Source organism: Protopterus annectens, chromosome 2.part1, assembly GCF_019279795.1.
Source record: "Protopterus annectens isolate FY-2018-M chromosome 2.part1, PAN1.0, whole genome shotgun sequence".
In the NCBI taxonomy this organism is placed as follows: domain Eukaryota; kingdom Metazoa; phylum Chordata; order Ceratodontiformes; family Protopteridae; genus Protopterus; species Protopterus annectens.
The window spans coordinates 466953324-466966044 of record NC_056729.1 but is presented as its reverse complement, the minus strand read 5'-3'; the positions used below and the strand labels follow the sequence as shown (position 1 = coordinate 466966044).

Below are 12721 nucleotides of genomic sequence, written 5' to 3'. Positions count from 1 at the left end.
GTTTGTTCAAACTCTGGCAGGTATTCTGCTTTCTGAGCCATAATGTGGCAGATGCCTTTATGACCAATAGCACTTGCTGGTTGTTAGCACTGGTGTCTGCATTATCGACTGTGCTTTATTAGTTTGTAATGCATTTTACCCATCTGTGTGTCACCTTATATCCTTGACTGCATGGGTATATACCTGTCTTGGCTATTTTATGTTTGCTTAAACGTGAACATTTTACCTTGCCTTTTAAAATGTGCCTAAACTAATAGTGACCTGTTTTTATTTACAGCAACTTGAACTTGTAGAACCCAGTGGCTGGATTCATGTTCCCTTAACTGACAACCAAAAGAAACCAATTCGTACCTTTATGATCCAGATTGCTGTTTTAGCCAATCACCAGAATGGAAGAGACACTCATATGAGGCAGATCAAAGTCTACACCCCGGTGGAAGAATGTTCAGTAGGAAAATTTCCTAGGTGCACCACCATTGATTTCATGATGTATCGTGGCATAAGATGAGACACATTCTTGGTTCATAAGTCATTACTAGGCTAACGACCCTATGGTAACCTTTTTAAGCCTAGTCCTGCTTCTCAAGGTGGGAATTAAACTCTTGTGGCTTTAAGGTAGACACCTTGATCATTATGCCAACCCACAACCTTCTTGGGATTAAAACTTCTTAAAAAAATCAGAAGGATTATTTTATAAATACATTTGCATCTTGGCTACTCATGAATGGTGCAAAATATTTTTTCATATTATTAACATCATTGTCTGGTACTTTTATGTTTTTTGTCATAAGACTGATAAAAATCAGGGTAAGTGCATTGTGGTTATTTTTGTTTCAGTAGCTTTTTAATATTTTCAACTGCTTTTATTTCTATTAATTATATTTAATATTTTATATTGTTTTTAAAAGCATTGTAATGGTATGTTCTTTGTTCTGCCAGGCATTTTTCTATTTAATAAAATGTGAGCTGCGCAGTTTTGTTCAGATTTAGTGGTTTTGATTTTGTGTCACTTATAATAACACAGGGTAATGTATGGGCTATTCCAAGTTTTCGTAAATATTTCTAGTTTCTCAAGTACAAAGAAAGATTAGTGTTCATCATACAGGAATTTCTGACTACATCCGGATCCTACTCATTGATTTAAACATGTCCTATTTTATACTGTAAAAGATTTGATGTTAGTTTTCCTTTGCTATCAAGTCCTGCAATTAGATGTTTTAAGATGTGATGTGAGCGTGTTCATTGCATATGGAAGTGTCTCCACATTTATTGCATTTCCCATTCTACAGCATGGTAAGGATTAACTATAGTCAGCTTTTTGTACCTGTAAATCTGAGAAGGCTCTGCAGTAGTTTCTTTTTTTTCTTTTTGGTAGCGTTGTCGCCTCACAGTAAGACATCCTGTTCGATTCTCAGCTAGAGCGTCTTCTGTGTGGAGACGTGCGTGAATGGGCATACCTTCATTGAAGGTTGTGCATCAGGGCTGGCAACTTGGCACATAAAAATCTACTGCCAGTCATTAGCGGACCGGGGTTCCGCTGTGGCGACCCCTAACTGGGAAAAGCCGAAAGACACAAACAAACATAACGATTCCTTTTTGTATGCACCAGTGTCCATATATATTTGTAAGTTTTAATAGGCCATATTTTTCTGTTCATGATGACTACTATATTGTGCTGTACAAGTGCAGCTATTAATTCATGTCCAGGACTTGTGCAGTAGTTTTCAAACACAGGTGAATTTACATTAAATGCGTGAACATTTTAAATATACATACTTTTTTCTGCCTTATTGCTCTTCTTCAAACCCCCTACTTTCCCTTAGATGTAACAAATAACTGTAGGATAACCAGTTTTCAAGCCTTGTCACTACACCTGCAGTAGCAGTTTGTCGTAGATTTATGGATGGTCAATTCTCACCCTCTTAACAGCATGTTTTGAACTATGTTTCCTAACATTTGTAGTACATTTTCCCAGTGTCAAATCCATACTGAAGTCTGATGTTGAGTATGCCTGTAAAGTAAAGGAAAAAAGTCCCATGTGATGAGACTAGTTTGTCTTCCTCTGTGTTAGACTCAAGGTTGGTGGGACTCTGGCAGCTTGGCACCTAAAACTTTTCCAAGCCACCCAACCCCTCCCTTTTTTCCAGAGTTCTGTGCACAAAAGGAACTCTTTCCAGATATCTATTCTCACATGCCATTGCAGTTGCATGTACTGCCATTCCCTCTCTACTGTTTATTTTAGAAAGTGTTTATTGTTATTTTGTGAATGTATTGCAACAGTTTTGTGCTTTTTCTGCACCTTCAGCCTGTCACTGCCAACCTCTTAGTACTTGATTTTAGACATTGCAATTATGTTTATCAATGCTTGAAGAAAATGGTGGAAGGATAAAGTCCTTTTTTGGACCGTTTTGTATACATTTTTTTAAATTTTTTTTTTATTTTTGTTCTTAGGAGGCATTGCTGTTATAGGCAGTCTTGAACTATAAACTTTTAACTGAAAATTATGTATGTATCTTCATGTGAATAGTTTACTGGAATGTATAGAGAGCCCTTCTGGGCTCCAGTACTAGTCATAGTCATACTTCAGTCTGAGTCACTGTGCTGGCAATTTGTAGAGTAGTCCAAAGTTTTTTTCTTATCTTGCTGCTGTCTTATAACAATTTTTTCCTTAGTCTGTTAAAATTGTACATAAATTTGTTCTTGTGTATGTGGCTTGCAGTGGGCTTCCTGTATTGTTATGAGTATAAGGGGCTTATTCTGTTTGATGTTGTCAAAAGCCCCATTCTGTCTTCACTGTCAGTTGTGGTTGTAGCTAACTCCATTTTTTAGACCCTATAATATTAGTCAGATTTCTGCCTTAGGATATTAATATCCATCAACAGACCAAAAGTTTTCTTTAAGAAATATCTCCTTAGTTTTGTCAAGTTTGCAGAGCTTGTTGTTCATCTGTGCATGACTTGCTTTGGGCTCACTGCGTTTTGTTCCAAACTAAGCAAAACAACCTCACTAAATAACTCTCATCAGCCCATTTCTGGCAGTGGGGTCAGTTGTCTTGTTTTAGTTTACTTTTGAGTAGTCTATGGAAATATGTAGATGAAGACATTGGCCTGTTCTTGTTTTTACTACTTTCTCTTTTATACTCATTCAGGTTAAGCAGAACATTTCTGTTGGGATCCTGTCACCTACTTGGTCTGGCACTGGTCTTGGTTACTGTCCTCAGTCTGTTGGAATCTCTTCAGTCAGATGTCCGTCTCATAACCTTCTTGAACTGTGTGCTGGTATTGGATAAAGGACTGTTACAGCTGATGCTCTGTGTCAACTCCATTATAGGCCTTTTCTTTGATTCCAGAGTCAAATATCTTCTTGATCATGTGTTTGGTGTCTAGACTGCTTACTCTTGTCTTTGATTCCAGTTTGGCATTGTTAAATAGTGTGGGACTGCTTCGGAGTCGGGCTTTTGGCATGGAGCCTGTATGGAGTGGAGCTAGTGGATACTGGAACCCTTTGGTGCCATGATAGTCAGTGCAGAACACACTTAAATACAATAGAGACTCTGAGGAATCAACTCTTTGACAATAATGAGCTTTTCAGTTGGAGCTGACTGTTGTTCTTATTGATCAGTGCTGCAGTAGCCCAGGCTTTGGGTTATATCCTGCAAGGCTATGACACCCGGCCAGCTTCCAAAGCTACAGGGCACCTTCCACATGCCCAAACCATTATTCAGCTCGAGCTGAGCTGACAGGTTTGAATGCCAAGCCCTTCTGAACTTTCTTGTCATGAGTTCCCTTCATTGAAAAATCCTTCCTGTTCAAAAAATTGATAACTTTCCTGAGCAGGAAATTATTTTAAAGTTAGGAATTTGTGTTTTAACAGACTGTGACAAGACTGTATATTACTTATAAATGGGAACACTCTTTTTACCTTTCGGTTTAAAAGTTGTTTAAAGTATTTAAAAACATCTTTTCTCTGGAGAAATTGTTTATTTTACTTTTCAGGGCTAGCAGGGTGTTCTAAATTGCATTTTACTGTGTTTTTCTGAAAAGTGACTTTTAAAGACTAAATTTTTACTGGCTTTTGCTGCTTGTTTTCACCAGGAAAGAGGCACCATTTTTGGCTTGACTTTGGAACAAGCTCAGTCGGTCAGTCTATAAAAACAAAACAATAAGCAAGCAGCTTTTGCTGCCACAATAGGCTAGCAATTTGCCTTAGCTGCAGGTGGGTGGCTCTGTTATGGCCATTAGTTGTACCTCAGAACCCCGGGTCCCTCCGGTGTAACCCCTACAGCCACTATGGACTGGGGGTTAGCTGTGTCCTCTGCAATTGGGGTCCCCTCAGTGGGCAAGGGAGAGCTACTCTTGTCTGTCCTGGGACAGGGAATAGGGAAAGATTCCCTGTTTTGTCAGAATGTTGTGCCCATCCCTGGGAAAGCTACTGCTGACATTAATAACATTGTTGACCCCATTTTTCCTGTCAAAAAGAAACTGAAAGAAAAAAACATGTATCTAGTCCTCCTCAAATTTCCTTGAACAGGAGTAGTTTACTGGGCCTGGCTCAGGTTTTAATTCAGGCTATTAATCCTTCTAAAATAGTTTCTGGTAAAAGAAAGAGAGGTACCGGTTTTCCTGAAGAGATTCAAGATTTTGAATCTAGACAGGAAGATGAAGGGACAGATGCAGGGTTTTCTCCTTAAAATTCAAATGCAGACCCACAGGCATACCTCTCAACATCTTAGTGCAAAAAATCTGGACAAAACCTGACAAAATGGGAAGACAAAGGCCCAAAAATATGGACAGATTTTAAATACTGCTCTTATAAATTTAGAAAGTTGCTAGAGCTGCATGGTTTGTATTTGTGTTAACATACATTTTCTGAAGGATTTGAAGTCTGAAACGCAAATGTATTTCATTGTTTAGTGACTTCAGTCCTAAGATCATCTCAATGATTGGTCAGAAAACACAAAATTTGATGTCAATTTTCCTTCTATCCTCAACTGATTGGTTTGGATCCGACTCGACCATTACAAAGCTCATGGTAACTAAAAAGCTCTCACGCTCCTCCCTTAACCATAATGCACCAACCCTAAGCTACCTCAAATCTCACTTGCCGTTTTTCACTGAAGACGTGGTTAGCCTAGTTCTCGAGCTTCCAAAGATAAATGACAGTTTTTCGTTAAAGTCTCTTAAAACTTAATATCTTTTTTATATTAGTGTTCCTTCTTACCCTTGTATGAGAACATAGTTCTCCGATTACCATAGTTGGTAATTTTCCCCCTTTCCCCTTTCTTTTCCATCTTCAGTAATTATAGTTATTCTGTCCTTTACCTTTCTACATTTCCATGTAGTACTTTTTTTTTTTTTTTATATACCATTGTTGGTAAAATTTATCCAATCACACCTCAGAAGTGGTGCACTTGCCTAATACTTTGCAAGGATTCAAAGTACAACACTAAGAGCAAAAAAAAAAAAAAAAATATCCAGCACTTGTATAAAAACTGTAGCCAGAGAGTTCCTTTTAAACTTCCTAATAAATGTAAACAGTCTTCAGAGTACTTACTGTTGTCAAGCAGTTAATTCAACATGAAATAATATATCCAGGCGCTTTCTTTTAAAATTCCAGTAAATGCTAACATTCTTCAGTGTACTTACTGTTTTCAAACAGCTTCCTTTTAAATTTCCAATAAAGTGTACTTTTATTAGAAATTTAAAAGGAAGGTTCTTGATGCATCATTTCATGTTGAGTTAACTGTTTGGCTACATTTTTATGCAGATTTTCTGTTTGATAACAGCATTTGGAAACAGACTCTTTGCATGATGTTGCATTATAACTGACTTTAGATATTTATACGAGTGCTGGATTTTTTTTTTGCTGTTGGTGTTTTTATATATATATATATATATATATATATATATATGTATATATGTATATGTATATATATATATATATATATATATATATATATATGTATAAAATCCTGTTTTACTTACCTTTGACTTTCTTCTAGTTTCTACCATAATGGCGGAGAAACACCCTTCTGGTCTTAAAAATGTGTGAAGTGTGGGCATAAGCTACCACTATCAGATGCTCGCACATTGTGTTTATTGCCTAGGGCCACAGATATTACAGGGGGATTGCTTTGTGCACCATGATTTAAACCCTAGAGCTATAGTTGAAAGGAAATATAAGCTGATATTGAAAGGTTTATTACCATTTTCATTTAGAGAGGCATTATCTGGGGCTCAGTCCCCCAAAGATAAAGCTAAAGAGATGGTTTCATCTCCAGAGCTTTCTACTTCATCCACCTCAGCCTCAGAGCCATCTAAGAAAAGACCTGAATTGGATCCAAGAAGGTCCCAGAGTTCTTCACCCTCAGATCTGAAGAAGAAGAAAAAAACATGTATCTGACTTTCTCAGATCCGATGTTAAAACAATCAGATCTGACGGCTTCAAGTTCTATAATTCTTCCCTGGACTAGAAAGTCACCTTCCATTGACCCTTTTTCCTTCCAGGGTGCCTTCACCCTTTTTTGGAATGGCACAATTCCAAGTCTCCTTCTCTACCCTCAACTTGTTTGTCCAGATGTCTGATGGAAGAAGATATGAAAAGGATAATACGAAAGTTCATGTTGGCGCAGATTCAGATGGGTGTCTTGCCAGTTCCTACCACCTTCGGTCAGGAGACCCAGCCATCAACTACACTCCCACTGCAACCTCCTCCGATCCCTTCAGTGGTTTGAGTCCCTGGATCCAAGCCTCCTGGGTCCATCTGGCTCAGATATGAAGATAGCTTTATCTGCAGATCCGAAGCTTACTCTGAGTGCTCTGATTCAGATTTCTTCAGATCTGGATGACTCTCTGATCTGAAGCTTCCACATCGGTGTTTGAGTCTACTGCAGAGTTGTCTGAGCTGGCTGTGCCCCTCAGAGCCTTAGCACTGGATAGCTTCATTCTAGCTTCCTCCTCGGGAAGATTGCCTTCACACCAGGGGTAGACAGAGGTCCAGAAGCTTGCCTTCTCGATACTGAAGTCTTCTCTCTCCGGAGTGATCAACCTTTGAGGTGGTGAAGAGAGTATTCTCTGCTCTGACAGGACAGACTGATGCAACTCCCTCAGATCTTCAACCTTGTACCCTGATGCCTCTGCACTTAGAGCCTCATCATTCTTTACCACAGGGACAGTCAGTCTGAAACCCCAAGGCTTTTCAGCAGGATATTACAATTTCTTCTGATAACACCCCCCGGAACACACTACTGAGGAGGTTCCTAGGAAGAAGTGCAGGAGTAAGTACTTGAACTCTCCACTAAGTCGGTCATGGAGGATACTGACTTTGATGAAGGTGAAGGGTCCCCATGATCACCTCCAGATGTCTCATTTTTAGACATCCTTGAGATCCTAAAACAGAGGGGTGGTTGGACCCTCGGCAACCTTTCATCTGAGGAGTCTGTATTCCTGGAGTCTTTCGGTACTAACCTGTCTACTTCCTGGGTTACTCTGCTTGCCGGTGAGCTTATTGGTTTGGTCTCTCAGCAGGTGTGGAGGGAACCTGACATAGTTGACCCCATACCCAGAGGACAGAACAAGATTCTGGCGCCACCTTTAGGGAAAGATTTTTGGGTTAAAGGGGTGCCCATTTATGCCATGGTCATGGCAGCGGCCACCAAAAGAACTTGCCAAACAGAATTCCACTGTTCATCCCTCTAAGCATGTCTGTGCTTCAGCCACCTTCGCTCTAAGGTCGCTGAAATATCTGGCACATTTTACTAGGTTACAGAGGGATTTGATCAAGGGACTTTCAAATATTCTCTCAGGATCTGTTTCTGCAGAGGTCCAAGCATCTGTGACTTCTCAGTTGGTTACCCTGCAATCTATTTCAAAATCATCCATGGGGGTGATTTTGCATATAGCCAAAGGAACCTCAAAGGCAGCAGGTTCAGGCATTTCCATCAGGAGGCATGCCTGAATGAGCTTATGTAATAGTGAGTCCTTCATGTCATCATTAGTCAGTGCTCCCTCTGACGGCACTTCCTTGTTTGGCCTCACAGTGAAAGAAACCTTATCCAGGTGTGAGAAGGATGAAAAGACCCTGTTTGCAATGGGTGTATGTTTTTCAACCCCCTCAGAGATTGTTTTCAAAGAATCAACAGGGTGGTCGAAAGATATGGTTCAGGAAATCCTAGGGTCCTTTCCAGGACACACGTGGGGGAAATTCCTTCAGGAGTGTCGCTTGTCCAGTCAGGATAAAAAAGACGAACAGTTGTGGGTTCGGTTCAAGCAGCTTTATTACACACACACACACACACACACACACACACACACACACACACACACACACACACACGTACGTCAGGACCGAGGCTTTGTAACTTAAACTTTAAACTTATCAGCACACTGACTACTACACTCATACATGTGAACACACTGGGTGTTCTGTCAAAATGTCAATGCTGCCTGCACGTGCTCACTATTTATATGCACATGCCTACACTTGGAAATGCTTCTTAAAGTTACAACACACGCTCTGATGTTCTTCGTGTTTCACTGTTGCTGTACAGTTCATTTGGGTTATCCCTGCCAGGGTAGCCCTCGGCCGGGCTGAATGCCAGAGACTTAGTATTTCTGCATCGGTTGCTGTCACTTAAGGACTGACGTCAAGTCATCAGTGGTATAAAGGAAGGCAGCCGACGCCATTACATCAGTCTTTCTTGCCATGGAGCCCAAAGCAGAAGCAGTTCACATGAGTGCTGGTCAGCTGCTACGTGAGTTTTCATTTCTGAATTGAAGTTGAAGTCTTCGAAAGCTAAGTACCCCATTGGGGATCCTTTTTTCTTGCACTAACCGAGATCAGAAAAAGTTAATAATTGTCTCGCCTGTGGAAAGCAAATACCACACTGAGACTTCCACTCTTACTGCGTCACTTGTCTCGGGCCAGACCACAACTTCCCTCGTCGCTTTTGTGCTTTAACGCCAGAACAGTCTGTCATCGGGTCCTTATTGTAGCCAGATATTTCCGTTTACAGTCCTCGAATTCTGATATGGCTTCGGTAAGCCATCCGACAGCAGATCGTCTGAAAAAAACGTAAAGATAAAGACAGAGACAGACCACACAGGACCAAGCTTTCCGACTATACTTCCGTTAAGCTGGTCGTCAGTCCTCCGGAACTCAGGCGCTTTCGCAGCCGCTGATGCCCACTTCACTTAATTCGCAGGCCGCTACCAAGACCCTTTTGTTGTCCGGTATGCCTCAGAACTCTTCTTCGTCTAAGGATCCTGCAGTTGTCTCTACCTTGGATGGGTCCAGAGCCGCTGTGCAGGCACCGGCTTCCGAGAAAGTCCTTCACAACACCGAATCCCGATATGAACCGATGCCTTCTTTTCCGACTACCGTTCTTTCGAAAACCGAGTTCCTTAGACCCAGGGGTTGAACCACACCGAAGAAACCAACTGCCCATTCTCAGGTGCCTGCTCCCTTGCCTCAGTCTCAAATGCTTAAAATGGCAGAAGACCTTATCATGCTCATTGGTGGAAGCCAAGCCACACAGTCAAAAAGGAAGAGAGATCCGTCTCCAGTAATTTTGTTTGAACAAGACTCAGATGAATCCGATGCAGCTGACTATGAAGACATGCAGCCCCTCTCCGCATATGAGGATTCTGATGCAGAGGAATCCATTCCTTCAGCCTCTCCCCCAGAGGATTTTTCCTTTGGGGAAACCCTGCAAACCTTAAGGGATCATTTCAAGTGGGAGAGTCAAGACTAACCTCAGTCTAAAAAGAGACTCTGAGAGTTCCTGGATCTTCCACAACACAGACCCTTAGCCATCCTCTCAGTCCTAGATGTGGTGGATGATGTTTTCCTTGAATCCAGACGCCCTCTCTCCTGCTTCCAGAAAACCAGACCGGTACTATAGAGTCCCTGACTCTCACAAATATCTGTTTAAAAATCCTACAGCAGACCCTGAGGTCATTTCTCAAGGGCCAAAAGGGATTAAAGCAACCTCTGCTAAGTATCCCATCCCCTCAGACAGAGATTCCCAAGGACTGGACAGATTGGGTAGGAAAGTATACACCTCAGCTACTCTTGCTATTAGGGCACTAAATTTTTTAGTTCATATGCTTAAACATCAGTAACATTCCTTGGAACTTCTTAAAGAAAAAATATCCTCCTTTTCTGCATGGACAGAATCTAAAGATTTACAAGACTTAATGCATTCTGCAAGTCAAGTAACTAAACACACTTTGCACTCTGGTTTTGACACCCTAGAAGCTTCTTGCAGGGCAGCAGTCACTGGATCTGTCATTAGAAGGCATGCATGGCTTAAGGAACAATCCCTGCCAGACCATGTCATATCAAAATTGTTGGATGCACCATTGCACAAAGATGGCCTATTTGGCACTAAAGCAGAAGAGCTCTTAAAAAAGATGGAAGAAAAAGCAAAATCTATGCAGACGGTTAAAGATTTCGTACAGGTCCAGCCCCCTAGGTTCAGCAGGCATTTTCCCCTCCAAGCACTGGTCCTTTCCTGCTCTAAGTAAATGGGGCCAGCCCAGGCTCCGTGGTAACAGACCCCCCCAGACAGCAGCCCCAGGGGTTGCAGAGATCTAAACAGTGGACTACCTCCACTTCAATACCAGAGAGTTCTAAGCCACCCCCTTATGGTAAGAACTCACAATGACTCGCCTCCTTCAGACATAGCCTCAGCCCACCTTCACATACCCGTAGGAGGAAAAACTCTCCTTTCACTCTAGCACCTGCGCCACCATTACCAAGGACCAATAGGTTCTGAACATTGTGTCTCAAAGGTACAAATTCTCCTTCCACACCCTTTGAACCCCAAAAGGGTTCCCAGATCTACCACCAAATCAGTGGGCAGAGGCTCAGAAGCAAATCCTTTCCCTGCACTGTTTGGGAGCAGTAGAGCACGTTCCTGCTCAGCAGATAGGCCAAGGCTTCTACTCCAGACTTTTTCTGGTGCCCAGAAAAGAGGGCATCTGGCGCCCCATCCTCGATCTATCCATCCTAAACACCTTCCTGGTGATCCCAAATTTCAAAATGCTCACCCTCCAGAAGTTGCTACCCATGCTGTCTAAGGACGCTTGGCTAGCCACCCTGGACCTAAAAGAGGCCTACCTCCACATTCCTATCAGGGAGTCCTGCAAAAAATATCTCCGCTTCAGGGCAGGATCTCAACACTTTCAGTTCTCTGCGCTACCCTTTGGCTTATCTACTGCTCCCAGAGTTTTCACAAAATGCCTGACTCTGGCCATTGCCTTCTGCAGACAAAGAAATATACAAATTTACCCCTACTTAGATGATTGTCTTATTGAGGCAGACAGCCAGGAAAAGCTTCTCAAAGATCTGGCCTTTGTAAAGAACCTACTAACCTCCCTAGGGTACACAATCAACAAAAAGAAATCCAAACCGGTATCCATCCAAAGGATAATCTTACTGGGAGCAAGTCTGGACACAGCATCCCAGATGGCATGCCTTATACCAGAGAAACAATTTTTCCTGTCAGCTTACATGTTCTTCGTGTTTCACTGTTGCAGTCATTACATTTGGGTAATCTGCTTGCAGGTTGCCCTCAGTCTGCCTGAATTCCAAAGTCTTGGGTCCTGCGTCAGTTGCTGTCTCCTCTTCCATGACGTCAGGTCGTCAGGGGAATAAAACAAGCAGCCTATGCCATTTTCTTTAGTCTTTCTTGCCGCGTGGTGCCCGAAGCAGAAGCATTTCGCAAGTACTGGTCGGCCGACTCCTGAAATATTCGAGTTTGAGTTTCAGAACCGAAGTCTTCACTAAAGCTAAGTACCCCATTGGGGAAACTTTTTTCTTGCTGCATACCGATGTCAGAAAAAGTTAATAACTTTATTACTTGTGGGAAGCAAATACTTCATAAGGATTTCCATTTATACACTATTCCTTGCCTAGGCCCTGATCACAATGTGCTTGGCTGTCGGTTTTGTGCTAGATTTAACCAACGCACTATTAAGCGTCGGTATATTTTTGACTCAAAGTATTTTGGAAACATATTTAACTACCCAGAAATGTCGTCTGATAGCAATCCAACTACCGTAGTACATAAAAAAATGCAAAGAAAAGGACAGAGACAGACAGTCGAGGTCAAAAATCGATGAAGCTTCTCCTAAGCCAGTCGCTGGAACTCAGGCACTTTCGCAGCCCCTGATACCCACTACTTTTGAGTCGCAGGCCCCTACCGAGACCCATGTGGAGTCCGGCACGCTGCGAGATACTCAAAGTATTGGACCCACGGATGTATCTCCCTCGGATGGGTCCGGAGCCGCTGAGCAGGCACTGGCTTCTGAGAGTGTATTCAGGCCTCAACATTTTTATATCAAACCGACGACAGCTGCAAAACCAAAGACAAAAGCAACTTCTAAAGCTAAAAAAATGATGCATGAGCCATATGCACAGGCCGCTATGCCTAAAAAACAGATGATCAAAATGGCTGAAGACCTTATTATCTTGATCAGGGGTTCCCATCCCCCTCCTGATAAGAGGCCTAGGCAAGACACTGATTATGAATCTTCAGATCAAATTTCTATTTCTTCTGATTTCTCTTCTGATCAGGAATTATCTATACCTCCCTATGTGGATTCTGATGCATAGGAGTCTATCCCATCTGCATCACCTCCTGAGGATTATTCATTTGGAGAAACCTTGCATACTTTGAGGGAGCATTTTCACTGGGAGAGTCAAGATTTCTCAGAAT

The 12721-nt window shown here is 41.9% G+C and overlaps 1 protein-coding gene across 2 annotated transcripts in view; it reads left to right on the top strand.

Moving 5' to 3' along the window:
• Nucleotides 1–985, top strand: part of ANAPC10 (anaphase promoting complex subunit 10) — a 501794-nt gene extending 500809 nt beyond the window's left edge. For both annotated transcript variants that reach the window (XM_044062258.1, XM_044062255.1), the window contains exon 5: nt 278–985. In XM_044062258.1, coding sequence (XP_043918193.1) covers nt 278–508 — 231 coding nt within the window. In that variant the 3' untranslated portion in view covers nt 509–985. The remainder of the gene's footprint in view (nt 1–277) is intronic.
• Nucleotides 986–12721: the final 11736 nt, after the last annotated feature.